Source organism: Dysidea avara, chromosome 5 (assembly GCF_963678975.1).
Source record: "Dysidea avara chromosome 5, odDysAvar1.4, whole genome shotgun sequence".
Lineage (NCBI taxonomy): Eukaryota > Metazoa > Porifera > Demospongiae > Dictyoceratida > Dysideidae > Dysidea > Dysidea avara.
Genome location: NC_089276.1, coordinates 21,553,825 through 21,580,512, shown reverse-complemented (window position 1 = coordinate 21,580,512; position 26,688 = coordinate 21,553,825). Strand labels below are relative to the sequence as shown.

General features: G+C 37.6%; 1 protein-coding gene and 1 long non-coding RNA gene across 3 annotated transcripts in view; one reads left to right on the top strand and one right to left on the bottom strand.

The window, feature by feature from the left end:
* The first annotated feature begins 12,052 nt into the window (after nucleotides 1-12,052).
* The window catches only part of LOC136256190 (sushi, von Willebrand factor type A, EGF and pentraxin domain-containing protein 1-like), a 64,878-nt gene continuing 50,242 nt past the window's right edge, over nucleotides 12,053-26,688 (top strand). The window contains exons 1-11 of one of the 2 annotated variants that reach the window (XM_066049137.1): nucleotides 12,053-12,165; nucleotides 12,227-12,267; nucleotides 12,327-12,537; nucleotides 12,591-12,727; nucleotides 12,786-12,877; nucleotides 13,041-13,105; nucleotides 15,638-15,760; nucleotides 15,816-15,962; nucleotides 16,016-16,126; nucleotides 16,181-16,306; nucleotides 25,070-25,261. In XM_066049137.1, the coding sequence (XP_065905209.1) occupies nucleotides 12,265-12,267; nucleotides 12,327-12,537; nucleotides 12,591-12,727; nucleotides 12,786-12,877; nucleotides 13,041-13,105; nucleotides 15,638-15,760; nucleotides 15,816-15,962; nucleotides 16,016-16,126; nucleotides 16,181-16,306; nucleotides 25,070-25,261 (1,207 nt within the window). In that variant the 5' untranslated portion in view covers nucleotides 12,053-12,165; nucleotides 12,227-12,264. Of the gene's footprint in view, nucleotides 12,166-12,210; nucleotides 12,268-12,326; nucleotides 12,538-12,590; nucleotides 12,728-12,785; nucleotides 12,878-13,040; nucleotides 13,106-15,637; nucleotides 15,761-15,815; nucleotides 15,963-16,015; nucleotides 16,127-16,180; nucleotides 16,307-25,069; nucleotides 25,262-26,688 lie in introns of both variants that reach the window. The other variant, XM_066049138.1, reaches the window with a different exon arrangement.
* Nucleotides 16,361-18,290, bottom strand: LOC136256198 (uncharacterized). Its single transcript, XR_010701367.1, has 4 exons — nucleotides 17,747-18,290; nucleotides 16,955-17,026; nucleotides 16,649-16,892; nucleotides 16,361-16,581 (listed from the first exon to the last, which is right to left on the bottom strand). It is a non-coding gene; the product is annotated as an uncharacterized lncRNA (long non-coding RNA).

Here is a 26,688-nt window from a genome sequence, read left to right as displayed (position 1 = left end):
ACATAGGTTAAAAAAGTCCCAAAGCTGGCCATAGGCCGGCTTTGGGGTATACAAATACAAAAAGAAATGAAATCTAATCCAAAACAGCCAAGCTGTAAAAAAAGTGTGCGGCCCTCAGAAAGGCTATGGTTAAAAAAGATGTGAAATCCAAGGTGGCGGCCAAGAAATGGCTGTGATGGTAGGTTAATGGTAAAAATTTTAATAACGACAATTCAGGTGAATTTTTGTGCCGCTTCACAAAATTTACCTGAATTGTCATTATTAAAATTTTACCATTAACCTACCATCACAGCCATTTCTTAGCCGCCACCTTGGATTTCACATCTTTTTTCACCATAGCCTTTCTGAGGGCCGCACACTTTTTTTACAGCTTGGCTGTTTTGGATTAGATATATATATCTTCTAGTGACCTTGAACTAAGCCAACTATACACTACAACATGGTCCAAACAAACACTGGCAAATGAAACTAAACACTATAAATTTTGTAATCATAAGACTTCTTTAGTACAAGGAACCATTGGTAATAGCTAATAGCAAAGAGAATTTAGAAATTATAAATGGGACATGTATACATGTGGAAGGGCTCAGTAAGTACAGCTATTAAGTTTTAATTACAAAAAAGTGAATAAGTTTTATAGGCTTATAATCTTGCCATAATGTCTAATTTTAGTGATTGATAATAGGTCTTCTGAGAGCTGTTACATGACCAAGTCTACGTTGTAAGATGGGTTTTTAGGTGACTGTGTATGCTCTAACTCTATTACTTAGCAAGAAAGTTCATGTTATGAACCACAGCTGTTGATTACAAGCAGCTACCTACCCACAAAGGACCCACAGGTTATTTAGTAAATCAGGATGTACACTACAATTACTACATTACCTGCACAGACTACACTTCATAGTAACAATATACTTCACCATACCCCTGTGGGCATCCTGGTTGCTATCGAGTCACTTAATCATTGAGGAAATTAAGAAAATTCAAATAACTACTAGATCATTGTTTACATAAGAATAAAGTTCAGGTGACACTTCACCACAATGTATCATGATCAGCTTAAATTACATATTGACTATGCAATGTTGTACACAGGCATAGGAGCAATTCCTTAATTTCAAGTTTTGTATACTTAACCCTTCAAATTTCAAAAATTGTTACTGTAAAGTACACACCCATACTCCAGCACATTTAAAATACCGTAGTAATTATTATTGTATTTGCAGCAGCTACAATACTGATACTAAATGGTAAGTATCACATCGGCATGTTGGCAATACAAAGCTACAGATAGGCGTAGGTAGCAAATTGCTGTACCACCTGGCACAGTATAAACACTCACCATGATTATTGTATCTTCAACTATCACTAAGTTTCCAATAACAGATTAGTTGGGCTAAAAAAGTTACGAATACAAAGCCTTTGCTATAGGAAGCACTTCATGGTTGGGGAGGGCCAAAGTGTAAGATGCACGCTGAGTATGCTAAACTAGGGGGTCTGGGGGCATGCCTCCCCCCATTCCCAACCATGCATCTATGGTCACACACAAAATGATATAAAATTAATTTTAGAGGCGCTTGTGACAATGCCATTCAGAAGTGTCAGGTGTGCAAGCAAAAAATAATAGTTGAGTACTTAAGAGATGGCTTGATAGACTGACTAAATTATTGGGGGCATGCCTACACCTATGCTACTCTTTGCCAAGTGTTGCTAGCTATATACTGTGTAAATGAATTAGAGCATGTTAATCCTCTGATTAAATGGCTGAGTAAATGGCAGCGTAAGTATTCCTCAATAAGAAGCGGTGTGTAAGTTTATGGTGCTTGCAGTAGTAGTCTATCTAATCAAAAACAGCCAAGCTGTAAAAAAAAGGAGCAGCCCCAAAAAAGACCATGGTGAAAAAAGATGTGAAATCCAAGGCGGCGGCCAAGAAATGGCTGTGATGGTAGATTAATGGTAAAGATTTTAATAACGACAATTCAGGTGAATTTGTGTTGCCTCCTCCAAGGATTTGGTCACTTGAATTGTCGGTATTAAAATTTTTACCATTAGCCTACCATCACAGCCATTTCTTGGCCGCCATCTTGGATTTCACATCTTTTTTCAACATGGCCTTTTTTGGGGCCGCACCTTTTTTTACAGCTTGGCTGTTTTTGATTAGATATCACTTCTTTTTGTATTTGTATACCCCAAATCCGGCCTCTGGATGGCTTTGGGGCTTTTTTAACCTATCTTTTTTCCTTTACCACAAAAGACTTAAAGCAGATTTTTGATACTTCAAGCATTTTTGATTTTATCAGTAATTATACAAACTATTTACATATATTTATTACATGCCAATTATTCCCTACAGGATAACTTGTTTGCAGCTGATCTCTCTACTGAGTGACTTGAAATGTAGCTGAACTCTCTACATGGTGTGATTTGCTTGCAGCTGTACTCTGTACAGGATTCTCTCTATAGTTTCTAATTGAACTCTCTACAGGGTTATCTGTTTGTAGTTGAACACTCTACAGGGTGATTTCTTTGTAGCTGAAGTCTCTACAGGGTGGGTGATTTGCTTGTAACTGAACTCACTACAGGGTAATTTGCTTGTAGTTAAACTCTCTACAAGGTGATTTGTTTGTAGCTAATCTCTCTACAGGGTAATTTCAAATTTTATTTATCTAGTTACCAGAAGAATATCTAGATATGGACCTTACCAATATCAGAAAGATAAGTTGTCATGGATTAGTTAGGTAGTTATAACTGTTAGGTAGTTATAACTGCTTAGAGGCAGCAGTGGAAACAAAATCAGACTTACCACTGAGTTCAAATCCGACTTACGCTGTTCATTACATCCCGAAATGGCATCAGTTTTCTGTACCACTCTCAGGAAACTTCGTTGGATTACCAGATACGGACAGATGCCTCTGGCACATGGGGCTGTGGTGCACAATTTGGAGATCAATGCTTCCAGTTCCCCCTGGCCCCCTGAGTGAAACCAATTACTATAATGGCCAAGGAACTTGTTGCTATCGTCTTCAGCTGCTCAATATGGGGCAGATTCCTGAGTAGAAAGAGGGTACAGCTCTTTTGTGACCACCTTGGCCTTGTAGAGCCCATTCGGAATGGTGCATCTAAAGACAACATAATGATGAACTTTCTCAGATGTCTCAGGTTTTGTTTTTTTCATAGCCCACTATGACATTCACATCACAGTTTCACACCTTCCGGGAGTCCAAAACACAGCAGCAGACCTGCTGTCAAGAAACAAGCTTCAACAATTCCTTGTCTCACAGCCAACAGCCACTTGCTTACCAACTGCCAATTCCACTTTGCCTTGCTCGAATTGTGTCACTAAGACAGCTCAACTAGATGTCGTCTCAGTTCCTCCGACACTCCCAAGTCATCAAGATGCCCCAGTAACCTCTGCTACTAGTCACAACTGCATTACACCGCACTGAATACACCACATTTTTTTTCAAACAGGATCTATGTCGCCAGTGCACTTGGTATCCATGTACTATTTTATTTCTATATATAGCTGTATATGTAATCATGATGTATGTACAAATAACGTGTGTGTGGGCACGCATGAGCCTATTCATAATATCTATGGGATATATGTCATGCACATTGCATATGCGACAGGGCCCTATATAATTCACTGGCCTAGTTGCTTATATGTATATTTCCCACCAGTAACATGCATGCCTGGCATGTTGACCAAGAATCTCATACTGGGGTGTTTGCTCCGAGCTGTATATATTGCAACTGCCCACCTTTCCACAAGCACTGTAATCATGTTGTAATCCTTATCGTTTACCACCATCATCTCCTTCTGTAGATGTGTACCACTACCCTGGATGTCGCACATTTAGCCGATCTCCGCAGCAAGTCTGATCACTTCCTTGCAAAAAAAACTAACCCCATCATCTATAACTACGTACTCTGCAGGAAAGAAAAAGTACAGTCATTTCTGCAAATGTCTAGGACCTCCCGAATGCCATCATCAGAATCAACAGTAATTCTATTTGTCACAAATCCTAGCTGAGGTCAACATCTCTCGCACCACTATCAAAGTGTATCTTTCAGTGAGCAGCTCACACCTCGACTTCAGCTAGTTGTACGTGGCATCAAATAATTCTCAAGCATTGGACTCCCCACAGAAGTCAGACTGCCAATTACTCTCCAAATAATGCTAAGTATCAAGCAGACACTATCCAATCAACCCTACTCATATAGAAATATCCTCGAGTCCTAACAAAAAAAACAAATCTTTAAAAATCACTATCAAACAATCAAATACTAACCTGTTCGACAGGATGTACAAATTTACTTGGGAGCAACTGACACCCCTGTATGCCCCATATACTAGGGATGCTTCCATATCTGGCCCGAAGAGGAACACAAACTGGCCCTCTATTCCTCACAGAGCATGGCCAAGGACTCACCTGGTGATAATACACAAGTACGTAACACCTTCCTCCACTTCAGTGACATCATCTACACAGCACCCAGCTTATAGAAAGTAATTTGCCCTGTTCAATTGTAAACATTGTATTATGCATTCATGTATAACAATAAGCATCATCGAGTTCAAGCGCCAGAATCCTTGGGGTGAAAGATTCCCATGTGCACATGGTCTCCTTTCTATGGTTTCTGCAGCAAGAATTTGGACGGTCAATTTTGCTGGCCCTGCTCCAACATTCTTGCCTGCCCAAGTATTTGTCGCCTAATTTGTAATGTTACTCTTGGCCTTTAATCAAAAGTAAAAAGTCTTGACCCAAAGCAGTCGAGGCCTTGCACACCTACCAACTCACCACAATCAACTACAGATCATGGTTGAGCTAGATGATTTTGGAAGACAAGTGAGGCTACGGATTGTGGCAGAGAATCACAGAATACAGTTGTCCCAGGCAAGGTTAGTGACAACATTAATTATGACAAACACAATTATAGCTTTAATTGCTAGGCCATAAAAAGGAACTGGTTTATGGAAATCAAATTCATGCTGGAGGCATGATAACCACACTTAGATGGCAAATCACATGTGAGGAGAAACTCACCAGAGACACCACATGCTATACATATCTTCTAGTGACCTTGAACTAAGCCAACTATACACTACAACATGGTCCAAACAAACACTGGCAAATGAAACTAAACACTATAAATTTTGTAATCATAAGACTTCTTTAGTATAAGGAACCATTGGTAATAGCTAATAGCAAAGAGAATTTAGAAATTATAAATGGGACATGTATACATGTGGAAGGGCCCAGTAAGCACAGCTATTAAGTTTTAATTACAAAAGAGTGGATAAGATTTATAGGTTTAAAATCCCAGTTTATTTTACCATAATGTTGTAATTTTAGTGATTGATAATAGGTCTTCTGAGAGCTGTTACATGATCAAGCCTACATTGTAAGATGGGTTTTTAGGTGACTGTGTATGCTCTAACTCTATTACTTAGCAAGGAAGTTCATGTTATGAACCACAGCTGTTGATTACAAGCAGCTACCTATCCACAAAGGACCCACAGGTTATTTAGTAAATCAGGATGTAGACTACAATTACTACATTACCTGCACAGACTACACTTCATAGTAACAATATACTTCACCATTACATAATAGAGTATACAGAACCCCTGTGGGCATCCTGGTTGCTATCGAGTCACTTAATCGTTGAGGAAATTAAGAAAATTCAATAATTACTACAACAACTAGATCATTGTTTACATAAGAATAAAGTTCAGGTGACACTTCACCACAATGTATCATGATCTGCTTAAATTACATATTGACTATGCAATGTTGTACACAGGCATAGGAGCAATCCCTTAATTTCAAGTTTTGTATGTACTTAACCCTTCAAATTTCAAAAATTGTTACTGCAAAGTACACACCCATACTCCAGCACATTTAAAATACTGTAGTAATTTTATTTTATTTGCAGCAGCTGCAATACCAATACTAAATGGTAAGTATCAGATTGGCATGGGATAGTTATTGGTAATACAAAGCTACAGATAGGCGTAGGTAGCAAATTGCTGTACCACCTGGCACAGTATAAACACTCACCATGTTTATTGTATCTTCAACTATCACTAAGTTTCCAATAACAGATTAGTTGGGCTTAAAAAGTTACGAATACAAAGCCTTTGCTATAGGAAGCACTTCATGGTTGGGGGAGGACCAAAGGGTAAGGTGCAAACTGAGCATGCTAAACTAGGGGGTCTGGGGGCATGCCTCCCGCCATTCCCAAGGAAAATTACCATACATCTATGGTCACACACAAAATGATATCAAATTAATTTTAGAGGTGCTAGTGACGATGCCATTCAGAAGTGTCAGGTGTGCAAGCGAAAAATAATAGTTGAGTACTTAATAGATGGCTTGATAGACTGACTAAATTATTGGGGGCATGCCTACACCTATGCTACTCTTTGCCAAGTGTTGCTAGCTATATACTGTGTAAATGAATTAGAGCATGTTAATCCTCTGATTAAATGGCCGAGTAAATGGCAGTGTAAATATTCCTCAATAAGAAGCGGTGTGTAAGTTTATGGTGCTTGCAGTAGTAGTCTATCTCACCAAAAACAGCCAAGTTGTAAAAAAAAGGTGTGGCCCCAAAAAAGACCATAGTGAAAAAAGATGTGAAACCCAAGACGGCGGCGGCCAAGCAACACAAATTCACCTGAATTGTCATTATTAAAATCTTTACCATTAACCTACCATCACAGCCATTTCTTGGCCGCCATCTTGGATTTCACATCTTTTTTCAACATGGCCTTTTTTGGGACCACACCTTTTTTTACAGTTTGGCTGTTTTTGATTAGATATCACTTCTTTTTATATTTGTATACCCCAAATCCGGCCTCTGGATGGCTGGCTTTTTTAACCTATCTTTTTTCCTTTACCACAAAAGAGTTAAAGCAGATTTTTGATACTTCAAGCATTTTTGATTTTATCAGTAATTATACAAAACTATTTACATATATTTATTACATGCCAATTATTCCCTACAGGATAACTTGTTTACAGCTGATCTCTCTACTGAGTGACTTGAAATGTAGCTGAACTCTCTACATGGTGTGATTTGCTTGCAGCTGTACTCTGTACAGGATTCTCTCTATAGTTTCTAATTGAACTCTCTACAGGGTTATCTGTTTGTAGTTGAACACTCTACAGGGTGATTTCTTTGTAGCTGAAGTCTCTACAGGGTGGGTGATTTGTTTGTAACTGAACTCGCTACAGGGTAATTTGTTTGTAGTTAAACTCTCTACAAGGTGATTTGTTTTTCTAGCTAATCTCTCTACAGGGTACCTTGTTTGTAGCTGATCTCTCTACAGGGTAACCTGTTTGTAGTTGAACTGTCTACAGGGTGATTTCCAATTTTTATTTATCTAGTTACCAGAAGAATATCTAGATATGGACCTTACCAATATCAGAAAGATAAGTTGTCATGGATTAGTTAGGTAGTTATAACTGCTTAGAGGTAGCAGTGGAAACAAAATGCTGTCAATAATTTCTCTCTACTCAGCATGAGAATTGGTTACAAATTGTGGCTACACAATAATTATGACAAACACAATTATAGCTTTAATTTCTAGGCCATAAAAGGGAACTGGTTTATGGAAATCAAATTCATGCTGGAGGCATGATAACCACACTTAGATGGCAAATCACATGTGAGGAGAAACTCACCAGGGACACCACATGCTATACATATCTTCTAGTGACCTTGAACTAAGCCAACTATACACTACAACATGTCCAAACAAACACTGGCAAACGAAACTAAACACTATAAATTTTGTAATCATAAGACTTCTTTAGTATAAGGAACCATTGGTAATAGCTAATAGCAAAGAGAATTTAGAAATTATAAATGGGACATGTATACATGTGGAAGGGCTCAGTAAGCACAGCTATTAAGTTTAATTACAAAAGAGTGGATAAGATTTATAGGTTTAAAATCCAAATTTCACCCAGCTTATTTTACCATAATGTTGTAATTTTAGTGATTGATAATAGGTCTTCTGAGAGCTGTTACATGATCAAGCCTACATTGTAAGATGGGTTTTAGGTGACTGTGTATGCTCTAACTCTATTACTTAGCAAGAAAGTTCATGGTGATCCTTGTTATGAACCACAGCTGTTGATTACAAGCAGCTACCTACCCACAAAGGACCCACAGGTTATTTAGTAAATCAGGATGTAGACTACAATTACTACATTACCTGCACAGACTACACTTCATAGTAACAATATACTTCACCACTACATAATAGAGTATACAGAACCCCTGTGGGCATCCTGGTTGCTATCGAGTCACTTAATCGTTGAGGAAATTAAGAAAATTCAATAATTACTACAACTACTAGATCATTGTTTACATAAGAATAAAGTTCAGGTGACACTTCACCACAATGTATCATGATCTGCTTAAATTACATATTGACTATGCAATGTTGTACACAGGCATAGGAGCAATCCCTTAATTTCAAGTTTTGTATGTACTTAATCCTTCAAATTTCAAAAATTGTTACTGCAAAGTACACACCCATACTCCAGCACATTTAAAATAGTGTAGTAATTTTATTTTATTTGCAGCAGCTGCAATACCAATACTAAATGGTATGTATCAGATTGGCATGGGATAGTTATTGGTAATACAAAACTACAGATAGGTGTAGGAAGCAAATTGCTGTACCACCTGGCACAGTATAAATGCTCACCATGTTTATTGTATCTTCAATCATCACTAAGTTTCCAATAGCAGATTAGTTGGGTTAACAAAGTTACGAATATAAAGTCTTACCTTAGGAAGCACCTCATGGTTGGGGGAAGGGGGGGTATGGGGGCATGCCTCCCCCCCCTCCCCTCCATTCCCAAGGAAAATTACCATACATCTATGGTCACACACAAAATGATATAAAATTAATTTTAGAGGTGCTTGTGACGATGCCATTCAGAAGTGTCAGGTGTGCAAGCAAAAATAATAGTTGAGTACATGTACTTAATAGATGGCTTGATAGACTGACTAAATTATTGGGGGGAATGTCTACGCCTATGCTACTCTTTGCCAAGTGTTGTTAGCATTACACCATGTAAATGAATCAGAGCATGTTAATCCTCTGATTAAATGGCCGAGTAAATGGCAGTGTAAGTATTCCTCAATAAGAAGTGGTGTGTGAGTTTATGGTGCTTGCAGTAGTAGTCTATATAAGCTTAATAGAATTAGAACTTAACAGGTTCATTTGGAAACCCTATATCATTACCCAGCTACTATGATATCACCACATTAGCTACCTGGCTAGCTGTGCTAAGTTCTTCATCATGACCAGAGCAGCAATGTTATTGCTATCACAGCGTACCAGCTTGACTTCATTATTACGGCTTTTAGCACTGAAGGTCTAGCCACACTTGTTGTTGTGATCACAGAGCTGCACATGTGTGCACATGTACCAGAAGCCATGTCCAAATGCACATTGCTGACCACAACATGGGTACAAAGTACAGGAAACAATATACTGGTGTTTGTTAACTCTTATAGTAGTATCTAAACACTTTATAGTTTCTGTACGTGATCACTGACTTGATATATATGTGTAGTACTGAGCATTCTACTTATTTGCTCCTGATTTATGCATAACTATTGTTTTTTTGCTTAGTCTCTATTGTGTCTGTTGAGTCTGAATAGATATCTCTGTGTGTTTAGCATGCTGGCTTGTTTGACTCTTGTTTCTTTTGTTTTTTCAGTGATCTCTATTTCCCTACATAGCTATTTTAATTATTATTATACTAGGTGTCTATTGACAGTCTAATAAAACAAGTTGTAGATTGATTCCTGGAAATACATCAGTTAGAAGCACTTACGCTTAGAGCTTCTCTAGGAATTGTTTTCACAGAAATCAGCCCATAGTGGTAAGTCACAAACTTATTTACAAAGCAGCAGTTTATTAACTTATTGCTTATACATAATACTATTGTTTTGTATATGATAAAAAACTTGCAAAGTTCTTAAATCTCATTTTATAAAATCTGAAAATCTCCTAATACAAATTGATTTATGGACCATCATATACCATTGGTTCAAAGTTTGCCTACTGCATAGTGAAATAAATGGAAAAATCCAATGCAATAGTAATAAATAATCTACCTGGATATAGATTCTCCAGTTTGTGTTAATCAATAACTAATGGTACAAAGTTTAACAGTTAGTGACCACATTGCACTACTACACACAGAAGCTCATGAGCACCATAAGGGACAAACTACTGATAAAGAAATTTCTGTTGTCCTGCCATAATGTCCTGAAATGTTGCCTAATTTCCTATTAGACATGTGTAATCCACAATATATTGCTGCAGCTGTTGTGTGGTTGCACTACACATATATAGTACATTTGTAGTCACTTTCTTGGATAGTAAGAAAGAATAGTATCTCCTAGCAACCAAGTGTACTATCTTCTAGCAACCAAGTGACAGTTACTATGGAATTGTCCAGCACCCAAGTGACTGTTCTTATTGAAAGAATCAACCACTAGCTGAGCAGGGTAATTGGAAACAGTGGAAATGGGAAACAGAAATAAGTTGTAAAGTTCCAAGCATCTACATATTCCATGACCTACAATAAGCTAGGTTCTTGAGGCCACCACCATCTCCTTATGAGACCTCTCTTCCATTGATCAGTAGGTTGTAGTGGCTAGCTACATTTCACATGACACATTCTGATACAAACTAAGCGACGATGGCAGATGACTTGAGTAAAGTGTGGACCAAAATATGGGTGACCCCTCACGTAAATACATGTTTGAATATTACCAAGTAAAGAAGTGGTCTTTGTGAAGAGATGGTCTTTATTAAAGGTGACCATGAAGTGGTCTAATCAATTAGATCATCAAGTATGCCTTAACTATCCTCAGAACTAATACAATGTGGTCTTTGTGCAGAGGTGGCCTTTGTAAAAAGGTGATCTTTAAGAGGTGGCCGCTAAACAAGAGTTTTACTCTAGGACACACGTATATAACGATTTGACCATTTCAGTTTTCCATTTCCACTTTCTGTTTCCAGTTTCCATTTCCACTGTTTCCAATTGCCCAGCTCAGTCCTTAGGCTACCTCCTTGTACTTTGATGGGACACTGTGTCCAGACAACTTACATTATTGTCATACATCTAGGCAATTTGACCAGGTTTTGTCCAGTGTCCAAACCTTGTCATAAGCTCTGTCTAATAACTTAAAATAATAATAGTAGTGTGGCTGCAGATTATTCTATGATACCTTTGGCATTATTCCATGCAACAACAACAAAAAAGCGCTGCAGTGCCAAACTGTGAGTTGTAGGATCTTGTAGTATGGGTGATGCTGTGTGTGAATCAATAAAACAGTAAAACTGAATTGTCATTACAAGAGAATAATTATTTGATCTTCAACCAACTTCAGTTGGCATGTTAACATTTATTTAATACTATGTATATTAAATAGTATGTGGCTGTCCTTTTATAGGAATGTTCCTGTTGAGTGTCTTCATTTACATCCCGGATGACTTTGAATATTACACTGTTAAAGTAATCACAGAAGATGGAGAATTTGTTGACTGGCATTTTACTAAAACCCCTTGTGTCTATACAAGGTGGAGGTAATTTAGTTGTCCCTAGCATCTCAATCATTGAAGGACACTATGCTCTATATTGTTGACAGCCTTTTTGGAACAGAAATGACTTCACACAGTTAAACAACAGTCAATGCTTATTCAAAGAAAACTGAGTTATGACAAACTGAAAACATTACATTTGAACTTATTGTAAAAACTTCAATGTTATATATTTATGGCAGTGATAGATAGCTAATTCACTGTAGTATGATTACTATATATGACATTTCTTTGAAGATAGTTAATGGTGTGTTTTCTGTGATGTGGTCAGATCAGTTGTCAGATGTGTTTTTACAGCAGTGATGTCATTTAGTGGTTGCAAATTCAGCCATCATTGTGTTAAGACCATCTACTGTTGCCCTTGACAATAAACCTTTGTAGTGCATACTTCAGCTGGCAGATTAAGTTTTATAACTGTAAGGTCTGATCCAAGTTATTGTAGTGCTCTTTTGTTCTCTGAACAGTAGCAGCTTGTGCTTGCTTTTGCACTGTTGCTGGTCTGAAGAAGAAGGCCCAAAGTACGTATGTTCTTATGTCAACATATCCTTGTGTATTTGTATTAGCTATGTTATGTATTAGGATAAATTGTTTGCACTGTTTTGCCATTTGCTAGAGCTATGGTAAGCCATTATGTAAACCAGGGTTATAGATTTATTAGTAAATGCTTTAAATGATACAGGCAGTTCAACTAGGAATATATAAGATCTTAGTAGTAAGCAACATCTTGGGGTATGTGCTGGTCAGTGGAAGGCCTGAAGGAGCACCAGCAGCAGCTTGTTCTAACATAGTACCTCAACACTCTGGATCTCCATCAACTGATCCACTACCATATTCAGTGGACCTTAGTGATTTTCCCCTTGATCACTATTTCAGAGGAGAGACCTATACCAGTAAGTACCATATTGTTACAGCAAGCTTTTATATACAATATCAAAACTGTTAGTAAGACTTCGAGGTAGCTCAAGCAATATGGACTTCAAAGGATTTATGATTCAAGGAAGAGCTAGGGCTGATGATTCTCCTGTTGGAAGTTTTGATGCCACTGGAAGAACTGACTATCAACCCCAGTGTAGTGGTGATGTCAGTAATGCAACATTCAGTATTCATCTTAATATGTTTAATTGTTCTTGTTATATAGACAGCTGCTACTCATACTAGCAGAGCTGAAAAAACTTCAATTGATCTCACATGGAAGGCACCACCTGCTGGAACAGGAGAGATTTGTTTTAGGTCAGTCAATTATAAGATACATCCTTGTAGTGTAATGGATAGTTGTTTGATGTGTGTACATATCACAAACCACAAATAATGTTAGCACAGACTAATGAAGTTAGGTATGTATTTCTTGACTGAATGAATACTTATGATCAGGCTGATATATGTACATTCATAGATTTGCTTTTGTGGATCGGTTTGCATTGTTTTGGGCTAACCAAATGACTCGCTGTTTGAAAGAAGGTATGTAAATATGTGTTTCACTATGCTTGTCCCTATTCATTGTAGTAGTTGTACTGTACTAGTTTATACTATATGATAACCATGCATCTTAATATACAGTTGGAAGGCAAACTTATGATTTAAGGATTGTTACAATAGAAATGTTGAAGTAAGGGAAAGCATCTCCTAGATCCTGGAGTGCATATTTAACCCCTACTTAGCCATGCTGATTTACACAGAGAATAAATTAATTTGAGCCCGGCTTTTGTTGTAATGATCCTTAGTAGCTCTAACACTTCTAATTATATGTAATATTAGAATGAATATTTATCACACCCAAGAAAAGAGTGTCGCCAGGTGGATGAGGCTATACAAGTATAGCAATCATGTGCCACTATGCAAAAATAATTTTTGAAAACTAAAATAATGCTGAAAAAGTAATAGAAATAGAAGTCAAACAAGCCAGCATGTTAAACTCACAGAGATCTCTATTTGGACTCAATGGATACAATTATTTCAAAAATGAGGAGCAGATAAGTATTGAGAATGCTTCATGTATAAATGTTTATTTGAGTCAACATAGAGATCTCTGTGTGTTTAACATACTAACTTAATCGTTTGTGTTTCTTTTGTTTTTTCAGTGATCTCCATTTTCCATTAAAAATTATTTTTGCACTAGTTTGTTTACTTGTTATTAAACCATTTATGGACATGATAATAAGAAGTACTGATGGTGCTTGATATTACACCGTACGACACATGTATATCAAATCCAGTGGTGGATCCAAGGGGGGCACAGGGAACACATCCACACAAGATCGAGATACTCTAATAGAGCAGTCAATCAAAACTCTAATAGAACATTCACCACATATAACCTAATCCTCCACAAATGTTGATTAATATGAAAAAACTTGCATCTGCAGCATCATCCCACCGGCTTGCACACCTGTTTAACTTTCTAGGATACTTTGCAACTGATGTATCCCATTCTACATTAGGCTCATATATGTACCTGAACTAGCTAGCTACTCGACTGTTATTGATCCCTACAAGTCTATGCAGATCACTTTGAAAGCATAACTTATTACTATGGTTTAGACAGTTGTGCATAAAACTACTGTGCATCAAAATTTTGAGCCCTAAAATACATAGATATACACCTCTAGGCTGTGCCCCTCAGACCCCTGCTTCATATGATTACTAACCTGGTGTACCCCCTCTTGCCAAACTCTGGATCTGCCTCTGAAGTCAGTTCATCGTGTACAGTAACTGTTAAGTACTAACAAACACCAGTGTATTATTTCTTGAGTGTACTTGTGTACTTTGTACCTATATATAGCTTTGATATGTACCTATATATAGCTTTGATATATCCAACATTAGGTATCTAGTGTATGGCATGCTGTGGTCAGTAATATTATGGTTTCTGATATATATGTACACTTGTGCAACTATGTGATCACAGTAAGTCAAGTACTCCAGTGACGGATCTATAAATTTTCAGAGGGAGTTTCAGATTCCAGCTTAGCTACAAGTCGAAGACCAAAAAAAAAAGGTCACAAGAAAAATGTCACAAGCTGTTGAACGCCGTAATGGTGATTTCAAAGGCAAAACTTAAGTATGAAGTTTCACCAGTAGAAAGTCCTATGTATAATACACTGTGTATAACTCGTGGTGAGTTTATCCCCACAATTAATTAGGGCACACACTATTTTCAGAGGGGTTTTCAGCTGAAACCATTGCAACCCCCCTGTATCCACCACTCTACTTAGTGGTACACAACATTGCTGCTCTGGTATGAGCTTAATATATCAACTTGAACAAACATATCAACTTGAATTGATTGGATGTATACTTATTAACACATATTAACACATCGGTTTCCATTGGAGAGACTATGTAAGTCAGATCAATGGCAAAGTGAACCTACAAGAAGCAAATTTGCTTGTTATCATTACAATGTACATATACATTTAAAAATAGATAAAGGAAGAAATAGGATGGAAGCTATAAAAATAAATTTCAGTCCCTTTTGACTCTACAATTACTTACTTGTGGACTTTATTTCTTCAATTTAATTTCTAAGGCTTCATTGATAGTTGGTAAGCTGTCTAAAAGAGACGTGAAGCTAGCCCACAACCAATCTTCTTACTTTGGCTGTTACGGATAGTTTACAGACAATTTTAAACATGAAACCATGCACCACAACTGCTGTCAGCAAAAGGAAATGGGACGCAAAGGATGACAAAGGTAAGACCATGATATGTACATTGTATGCACAGCGGTATATATGCCATAAGGTATCTATATAAATGATGTCCGAAAGTGACAGTATCAAACTGTAACCATAGCCGTCATTGAGTTATGTCGGAAAGCCACTCAATCAGTTAGTGAAAAGTTTCACTAAATAACTTTGTAGTAAGTGTTTTGTGTTACAGTAAAAGTACTTTTGGGCTTGACTATACCTAACCCATACTACTAAGGCATCATAATTGTTATTATGTGTACATATACACATATTGCATGTATGTACTGTTTCATTGTTTACAGTAACTACATCTATTTTTGCCAATGGTTCATCTTCTACCAGTGGAGACACAGCTACCATAACACTGAATGCTAACCTTAAAGGGACATGGCAGTGTAGCTTGGATGGGGGAACATTTGAGTCATGTATGTGTAAATTCTTTGTAATGTTAAGGAACTACAGTTAATCTCTTGTTCATAGGTTCTACAGGTGAAACATACTCGGGTTTATCAGCTGGAACACACATTATTGATGTTGAATTTTCTCCTAATGGAATAACTACAAAACTATCACTACAGATTAGTGTCACTATAGCAGACTCCACTCCCACACCAACACCGATTACAAGTAAGTATCACTTGCAGAAGTTCAGAAACTACTTTCATTTTAAATACAAACAGAATCAGTCAGCAGATCCTTATCAATCAGGGGGAGAAATGCTACTGTTACATTGACTGTCTCTATTCCATCAACGTTCACTTGCAGTTTGGATGGTGGACCTTATATGCAATGTATGTATGAATCTGGTTAATATCATTAATACTTACATCCTGTATGTTAATCAGGCCAGTCTGGTGATACATTTTATGATCTGGATTGTGGTAACCATACCCTGGCTATTCGGTGTTCCCCAGTGGAATCTGATCAAGAGTTTGATTTGAGTACAGAAGATTTTACGATAAGCTGTCCAAGTGAGCACAATACTGCATTACTGCACAGTTGTACTGTTCACATCAAGACTCATGGTAGTGAGGTGCGTGGCCAAGAAACTACAAAGCGCATGCCCAATTAAAAGATGCGCGGCCACTACTGTGAGTTATTTGGATGGTTTCACAATATTAGCCCTGGATTATGCAACATCTCTCACCTTGAGGTATTACAAAATTTCTTAGTATACACAGACTAACTTGGAGATCCACAACGTATTTGATGTTACTACAGTCCACGTACACTTGACAATTGAGAACTAAAGAACACACATAACATTATAAAATTCCTCTGTCTATACCGATCTTAGTTGCCAAGTTACTTACGTATGTATCACTGCTAGCAAGAAAGCTGCATGCTATGACCAAGTACCCTGTACCTGTAAAATTAACAGGCAGACATTAAACACAATACAGCTAAAAATCTGTCACTTTTTACACAAATGACAGATTTGGGGGCCTGAAAATTCATCACACCCTTGAGGTATTACAAAAATTTCTTAGTATACACAGACTGTGACCTGGAGATCCACAGCGTCCTTGATGTTACTACAGTCCACGTAAATGAGAACTACAAAAAGCACACATGTACATAACATTATAAAATTCCTCTGGAGATAAACTGACCCGAACCTTGATCTTAGTTGCCAAGTTATGTATGTACCACAACTGCTAGCGAGAGAACTGTATGCTATGACAAATGACCTGTAAAATTGACAGGCGGGCATTAAATACAATGCACCTAAAATCTATGTCACTTATATCTTTACAAATGACACATTTGGGGACCTGGAAATTCATGACACCCTTGACGTCATTACACTCTACATACACTGATAATGCACCTATCAATGTCAAGCCCCACCCCCCCAGTACGGGCTATGTGGGGCATTAGGAGGGGATTTGAACTTAAATTTTGCCTCCAGGAGTGGGGAATTTGAACAAGCGCTCTATAGTAGCATAGATCCTTTACAGTAGTTTTATACGTGAAGCGCAAGAGAACACATGATAAAACCGCAGCACCTCGTGTACCTTTGTCACTGTGGCTTCTGTTTTTACAACATGTTGGTTGTCAAATCCCCTTCCTATGATCCTATCCCCACCTCACAGGGTGGGACTATGTGGGGATTTGACCTGATAATTTACCCCCAGGTAGGGGAATTTGACTTTCCACTTGATCAAATCCCCACCCTCCCCGTACTGGGGGGGTGGGGCTTAACATTGATAGGTGCATAATACAACACACCCAAAATATATGTCACTTTTACAACACATTTGAAGTTGGCCCGGCAGCGACCTTACTAGTTACTACACAGTGTCCTGATTAGAGAGGTACATTTCACTGTACATGATATTTAGTTATTTAGACCAGATGCAATGTGAATTAAGTATTATTTTGTACAAGCATCATGTACATTAGCTTACTTCTTCCACCTACAGTTCCGAGACTTCTATAAAGTGACAATTAATACGGGTGAAAGTTACTTGGTCTGTACGAGTACACCTTGTCGACAATCCATCCATGAGATAATTCCAAGCTGGATAATACTGGTATTTGCTGTTACTCAAGTTGGTACCATCAGAACTAGGTCTCAGTGAATTTGCATTAGTCAGTGCAGACGTCTGACAGTCTAAAACCCGATCGCATAAACGAGGTTAATCAGTGTAAGGCGATGGGGCACTTTACATATACTAGCCTCATCTTTCTTCACTCCTCCTTTCGCTACTGAACTTTCACTCCTCGTTTCATTACTGAATCTCCACTCCTCTTTTCGTTTCTGAACCTCCACGAGGAGCTGAGTACATCATTCTTGACTCTTTAATATCCATTCGACTTCTTCAAGCGGTGTAGCTACGTATTTTAAAGTACGCTTCACCACTCCATTGAAATCCAGTTACAATAATTATGACAAATGCCAGTTTATCATTCGTACTTCCTCTCAAGAAATGGACGTCCATCGCGTATCACGTGTGTGTTACAGGGACTTTCCTAGAGATTTCCCCTATAGGTCACGTGCTAGACATGGACATAGATTATATATAAATCTATGACATGGACCACCATCAATAATACAGTATTAGAAGCTGTGTAATATGAATCACGTATTCACGTATCACGTGTGTTAATTTTTCACTTGAAGTGTTACTGCACAGGGATTTTCCAAAGGATTTCCCCTAAATAGGTCAAGTGATAATTGTGTGGAACTTATTTATTTCCAGTAATGCACCATGGAGCTTGTGTTGTGGCTTTCATTAGGCCAATGAAACTTGATTAGCAATTTCGCGTCATCACCCGCATGCTTTTGATACACCCGCATGGAATTTCATTATTGGTATTTCAGATCAAAATACTCTAATAGAGCAGTCACTTTTACTCTAATAGAGCAATCAGCTATACTCTAATGGAAAAAATCACTTGTTTAGGAGTTACAGAAATAGCTGAATATTCTTATGGATTAGTAACATAGTTTAATACAAGAGTAGATCTCACTGTTTTTTGGCAGAAATTTTCATGTTTGGGATGTGTGTTGTGCTTTTGGAAAATAATGAATAATGAATAATAACCGCCCGCCCGCATCAAATTTTCAAAAATCTGAGCGAGAAACTGGTAATCAAGTTTCATTGGCCTTACTCATTATGCAACAAAATTTGTAACGGATTGCTTGAATGTGGTTCATGGTTTGCCGGTGACTGTGTATATGAGTTGTGGTTGTTCCACACAGCTTGCACAATATTGAATGTTTCCATGATGACACAATATTAAGTGAGACCTGTAAAAGAACAAGCAGGCACTGTTAAATTAAACACACATTCTGGAACATTGGTCACAACACCAAAGACATTTCCTTGAATATCTGACGACACAATGCAGTCTAGCAGACACTGAATTAAAAGAGAATGTACAAAAAATCAATATTCCAGGTTGGTAGATCCTCATGGCTTAACTATGGAGTGACATGTGTAATAAATGGACACTAAACAGAATGTACAACACAATTTTCGTTTCTGCAAGACCTTTTTAACACCTAGTAAGGGCAATACCAGCTCACCTACAAGAGCATTTCAAGAGATGTGATATTAACTTGTTTACATTAAGTACAACCAATAATAATGTGGTGCATGCATGAACATGCATGTATAGTGTTTGCACCTTTTGTGTGTGTCTTGTACCTGTATATGATGTAAGCATATGTATGTAGTGAAATAAAAATAATAGTATGATGTATGTGATCTCTTTTTAAAAAAAAAACCTCAGCAAAGCATTTTGCTCTACGAGTGGCAAACCAAATTTATAAGTTGTCCTCAGGACACAGTGGCCGTAGCAGGTTTTATTCATTGAAAAGTACAGAATGATTGATATACTCTAATAGAACAGTTAGGCAATAAAATTACTCTAATAGAACAGTCATCAAACAATATAGCTGAATATTTACATCTCTGTCTGAAAACACTCCCAGATCCCAGATGCAATCTCAGAGTTGCTATGGTTGCATTCCCCAAGATCACCTAGAAAAGCATGCTTTGCAAATAAGTGCTTTACACACATCTTTGATAACCTCACTCTAGCCATTACTTGGCCTGATCAGTAAATTGCAGTAATTTCCACTGGATCTTGTCCTAATAAAAATTAACAGCTACTATAGGATTGCATGTTATATGCACACAACTTATCAGCAGATTTGTGCTTGGTTAATTGCAACACCTCTACAAGGCAGAATTCATCATATACTCCCATGGCTTGAACATTGAGTCTATAAATTATATAACTGACAAAAATTTGTGATATCCTCTCAAAAACACCTTTTTCTGTAAAAAAAAGGTGCGTCCAAGAAACTACAAGTATCTATAATCCCATGTAAGCTCAGCTGTTCAAAAAGACTCCATGAAATGAACTGCATGGTAACTGAAAGAGCTGATATCCAAGAATCAATGTTACTACAACTGACTATGATTACCAAAGATTTACCAAGTCCATGCAAGAATACCTTGGCTGTAACACAGGCAAATAAAATTAACTGGCAACTAAAACAGCTGATATCTGAAGTGGCCAAGAATAAACGTTAAGTTGATACAACTAACTACAATTATTAACTTGCAACATTAAATCTTGATCATTCAACTGTGTTCTGACTATTGAAAAAGGCGGCCAAATTACCAGCCAATTAGAGTTACAAAGAATTAATTTAGGATGTAGTAAGGGTGAATGTATAGAACACAGTTGAATGATTAGGATTTAATGTTGCAAGTTAATAATTGTAGTTAATTGTATCAACTTAACTTTTATTCTTGGCCACTTCAGATATCAGCTGTTTTAGTTGCCAGTTAATTTTATTTGCCTGTGTTACAGCCAAGGTATTCTTGCATGGACTTGGTATATCTTTGGTAATCATAGTCAGTTGTAGTAACATTGATTCTTGGATATCAGCTCTTTCAGTTACCAGTAGTCTTTTTCAACAGCTGAGCTTACATGGGATTACAGATACTTGTAGTTTCTTGGACGCACCTTTTTTTTACAGCAAAGGTGTTTTTGAGGGGATTATTATTACTCAGTTTTAATTAATTACTATCACGAGCTATAAATGCCGCAAGACACTTATAAGCTCCAAGTTAGCTTGGCCCATATGCACTCCCGAAACACAGCATGCACTAATGTTTGGGGTTAAATTGGGCAACCCACAACATGGCTGGATGCAGCTGTAGGTGCTAAGTGGACCTGTATTGGCCTTGGTGAGGAAGTTTGCTACTACATCTCTATTGCTTCAACAAATCGTTGGTCATATCAAGCAGCTTAACTGTGCCCAGCTAGGCCCTGGGTTGCCAAGTGTGTTGATCTATTTGCATATTTAAACTGTGCCAAGTGAGGGTCAAGGAAAGCCAATGTGTCCATGAGCACGACCAAACAAGTGTGCATAATTTACAGGAACCAAGGGAACATGATTTTCATGCATGTGTATGCAGATTGTTCATTCTTATATGGTAGTTGTCTGCATTATCTACTCTTGGTGTTATGTATAGCTGAATTGTCTACATGGTGACTTTTTGGAGCTGAACTCTGTACAGGGTGACTTGTTTGAATCTGAACAGTCTACAGGGTGACTTGCTCATAGTTGAACTATCTACAAGGTGACTTGAGTGCAGCTCATCTCTATACAGGGTGGCTTGTGCGTAGCTGAAATTTTTACAGAGTGGTCTTTAGTGGCTAATCTAACTACAGGGTGACTTTATTGTAGCTGATCTCTCTACAGGGTGACTTTATTGTAGCTGATCTCTCTACAGGGTGACTTGTAACATAACTGAACTCTACAGGGGGGCTTTTTGGTAACTGCATCCTCTGCAGGGTAATTTGTTTGTGGCTGAACTCTCTATAGGATGACGTATTGTTAGCTGAATCCTCTAGGCAACTTGTTATGTAGCTGAAGTGGGGTACTTAGAGATAATAAGTCACTCTCTAGGTTCCTATGGATACAAATACATGAAAATAGTAAGAAGAAAATATCCCGACTCCTGTAAGCGTTCAAGCATTAATTGGATGGCTGCAGGTTCGAGGCTGCCCAGGTCCAGTCATGGATTTTTTCTTTCTCCTACTTTTCAAACATACTTAGTGCAGTTAATAATTATAAACATCTTAGGCCTTTATAAGGCCTTCTGGTATACAGGCTCTGCCTTTACCAAGTACTTTAATCATAATAGAAGTCTATACAGAGTGATTTGTTTGGAGCTGAACCTTCTACATGGGTAATACAGCAACTAACACTCTCCTCATCCCCATAAAACTTTGCTTGTTTGTGCCCTTCTTTTGCCTGCTCCGGGGTCCGCCCCTGAGTTACGCTTTCAAATGTAGGCGTGTATATATATACATATGAAGTATGTACAAATCTGATGTAGGAGTCTATGGTTTTAAATTAACTGAAGATGATGTGATCAACACACACAATAGTGTGTTGTGCTGCCGAGTACAGCCAGTGCAAGCACACAACAGACAAGTGTGTATTTTACAGGAACCTAGAAATGCCATTTTCATGCATCGATAGCTCAATAGTCACTTCTTTTTGTGGAATTCTGTCCTGCATGATATACTCTCTGTACCTGACCAATTGCCTTTTAGACATGTGTTGTATAAAATAAGTAAGTGTTTGATATTTAATTGTTTTGTACTGCTGTGGTTTGTTGTGCTTTGTATAGGTGAGGAGGTTCTCGGGGCATGGTTCCTAACCAATGTAGATAATAGTATCATTTGTATGAGTATATAGATGGAGTCATTGTGGGATCAGATATGTTATTTTAAAGTCATCGTACATTGTTATAATACAATAAGCGTAAAAGACTGAACATGTATTTGTTTGTTGAAAGCTGGAGAAATCAAAGCTCGCACCTTCTCACTGCTTTTTAGAAGTTGAACTGAGAGCAGTGCTATATAATGAAATACATGGTTAAGTGTGTCAACAAGAAATGTTATAAGTTGTTGAGTGTCCATGGCATCACAGCAGTGTGAAGAACAGGTGTATAGAAACTGTTACAGTTCTAAGATGAAGCTTGAGTGTTGGGATAGTGATGGCTTGATTATGGACCACACCCACATTGCACATAACAAAAAAAACTATTCCACAAGGAAGTTTACTCATCTAGGTCTTGGCTACTAGTCTTATAGAAGAAACAGCCATAAAACATTTACTAATTTACTACACACACGAGCTCTAAACAGAATTTTCCATGATATCGCTGGATTTGTCCATTTGTCATAACAAATAATAATTACAATGATTATTGTTAAATTCTACCTCAATTCTTTTTGGCAAGCTCATAAAGGAATGCATTGGCTTGGACAGCTGGTTGCCAGCTGTGGGCTATTAGCCTGAATATGCTCGGAAGAACATAGCAAATCAATGATCGAAAATGAGATATGCACTGCTGGAAGGTCTCTATCAAGTTGGTTAGAAACCTGCTAGCAGGCTTCTAATAAGGGTGGGCGATATTTAATTTGTAATATGCAATTATTGCATGAGCCATTTAATGCAATTATTGAAATATTGCATTTGAAAATTGAAACACAACTAGACAGTAGGAAAGTGGGAAAGTCTGTAATGTCCTTGTTTTCCCCAGGAACTCATAAGCACTGCAAGGCGCAAAGGAGTGTAACACTCAGGATATAGCTGTGTTTCATCTTTTATGAAATGTCTTTGCAACCACATGTCCTTATAGAGAGTATTCCTGGTTATGTCAACAGGTGCTAGCATTTAATATGTAGTCATAGAGTGTCAGTAATACTGGTAGGGTAGACTGGGTAGTTAAAAGAATGATTTTATTTATTATTTTTATATATATTTAAGACTTTACAGCACAAGTGCTGAAGGTCTGTAGGACACCTGCTCCTACAGCATGTTTAAAGTTGTTACATAAATTTCAGTGAAGTTCTGTTTCTGGTCCTCTACAGCACAGATAGCTTACAAAATGGTTACTTAGTTCATTGTTAAGAGTTGTTCAGGCTCTTTTAGTAGCAAACAAGCACTTAGACTCATCATGGCTTCCTTTGAAAAACCAGTATCATAAACAGCTTGAAGTGATGATGCAATAAAGTGAATAAACCACTGAGCAGCAGTGAATATAGAATGAATGCCCTATATGGACTTGACGTTTAATTAATTAGTCAAAAGTTGAAACACTTAACACTAGCATCACGCTCCTATGCACCTTTAGGCTCCTGTATTCATTGAGAATCATTTTACAAACGAAGTTTTTTATTAATAATTTTACCTACATACTGACACGGCCGTTAGCAATAGTATACAAGAACTAGCTGTATCAAATATGAGGCCCAGAATAGATACAAATTAGATGATGTATGTGGTAATTATTGCAAAATGCGATAAATATTGCTTATGTGAAGGCTAAATACATGTGATAATTGTATTGCCCAACCCTAGTTTCTAACCACTTTAAGGACCTGCTAATAGATCTCTTAGTATAGTTCACTATCTTCCAAAGATCAAAGCATATTATGCATACCATTATCTAAATTTTGTTTTTGTATCTTGCATTTTTTGTAGGTAATACTCGGTTATACTCCTGTAGGCTTTTACTGTACCTTTGTACTCACGTTATACCCTTTGTGGTGAAAAAATGTAGCTCTTCCAAAAACGGGTGGGAGGTGCATTTACTCTAAATGCCCTATTGTGGACCCACTGTTGCAACTCTAGACTGCAGATCTGTCTGTTAAGACTACGGCAGAGTTAGTGGAGTAATTGTTAGAGTAGGAGTTTATGAGCTGCGGATCATGAAACTTACACTGCCTGCCAGGTGCCATCACAATCCAAATCAATCGCCGATTAGTTTCCATATAAGGAAAGTAAAATCTTGGTATTTGAAGCCGTAAACAAAATTACATGTGACCAGTGACACATGGCAATGGTAAAGCTGGCTGAGTCTTCCTCGAGGTCTTTCTCTTCTTCGATGGTAGCGAACTCGTCTCTACTTCGTGTGACTGGAGCATCATTTGCATGTGACGTAAAACACACACAGTAACGTAATTTGGATTGTCATGAAACTCAGTTTTATACTCCTTCGCCGCCTTTGGCGGCTCATAAGCTCCTGGTTAGAGCCGTATAGTAAAGTCACCTTGTAATAGTGTTATTTGATTTTGTTTCTGTGCCAAAATGGATGGTCAACTAACTTAGGTGATAGGTGTGAAAATCTATATAGAAGTAATTTGGAAATACACAAATATAAAACAGTTTGCTATTTTACCTGTAGTGGTAACATGTCCATCATTAACTGCTCCTGTTAACGGAGGTATTGATTGTTCACTGGGAGATGATGGAGAAACTAATCCTGGAGACACTTGTACCTTCACATGTGATGATAGTTATGAACTAGGAGATAGTACCAGTAGAACATGTGGAGATGATGGAAGCTGGAGTGGTACTGACATTACTTGTATATTAGGTATGTACATTTCTTGTCTACTGCAGTTTAAAAAGGTTTTTTTATCCATGTATACTATTGAAACTGTACCTCAAAGGAAGCAAAACAGGAGTACATTGTAAAAGAGCACAAATGTATCTCAAAATCAAGTTTTTCATTCAGTCCTGTAGGAAAAAAAAAAGAGACAAAAGCCACCATAGCTGTACAAACTCAAAGAGAAACGATGTCTACCTAATACAAAACAGCCAAGCTATTAAAAGGGTGCAGTCTTTTAAAAATACTGTAGGCTAGCATAAGAAAGATATAATATCAAAGGTGGTAGCCAAGAAATGGCTGCAATGGTATTATGTCAGTTGATTTGTAATCTATACCAAAACAGCTAAGCTGTGAAAAAATGGTGCAGCCTTCCAAAATGACCCAAGTTGTAAATCAACAGTGGCAATCAAGAAATGGCTGTAGTAATGCTAATGCTGATCATTTTCAATAATTACACCATTAAAAATGATTGGTATTAGCATCATTGCAGCCATTTTTGGTAATCATATTTGATTGCACATGTGTCCTATTTCAAAGCTTGGTTGTTTTGACATTGCCATATTCACTCCATGTATCAAGCTCCAGCTTTGTGACTTCCTTTTAACTTGTTATTTTCTCTTTACCACAGGAATCACTGAGTATTGGTGTACAACTGTGTGTCTATTTTAAGCAGGGCTACTGAGAGAATTTAGGAGGTTCAGAGCAAATTAATTTAGAATGTGGGGCCCCTATAGCTGATAAAGGTATTACCTTTAGCATGCAAAGCATGCCAACCTAGGGGGCACATCCGCCCCTCCAGGAAATTATACCCTCTGAGATTGATTATGAGAGTGATTCAATAGTTTATCACAGTATAATTATTAATGTTCATTTGACTGTTGTATTAGGGTGACTGCTCTATTAGAGTATCTTGAGCTTGAAGTTTATAGAAACCTTTTTGCCAAATGCATGTACATATACCTAGGACATATACCTATCTCGATCCTGATGAAAAAGTCACAGTGTCACGCTGCTGTATATAAGCGCCTTGTAAGGTATATTATGATAAAATATTAATGGTTTGTTACCCCTGGAAATATGCCTATTGCTATGGATCTTATTGAACTTGTTGGCTAATAGATGGTATCTATTTCTAAGGCTTCCTGTGTCTTCAAGTCTAGAGGGAAGAGTTACACTGCTGTATGTACATTCAATTGTATTGTATGTGTGGATATAGCTATTGTGCAGCCCCTGGAGACCCCCTTGGGGCCCCTTACAGTGTGGGGCCCAGGTCAAAATGCCCCTCCTGTTAGCAACACTGATTATAAATATGAAACTGAATATAAATTACCATGTAGCTATTACACTGACTTGTTATGCAACTGAACCCTGTACAAGGTGCTGTCAAGAGTGAATAATGGGGGAAGAGAGTA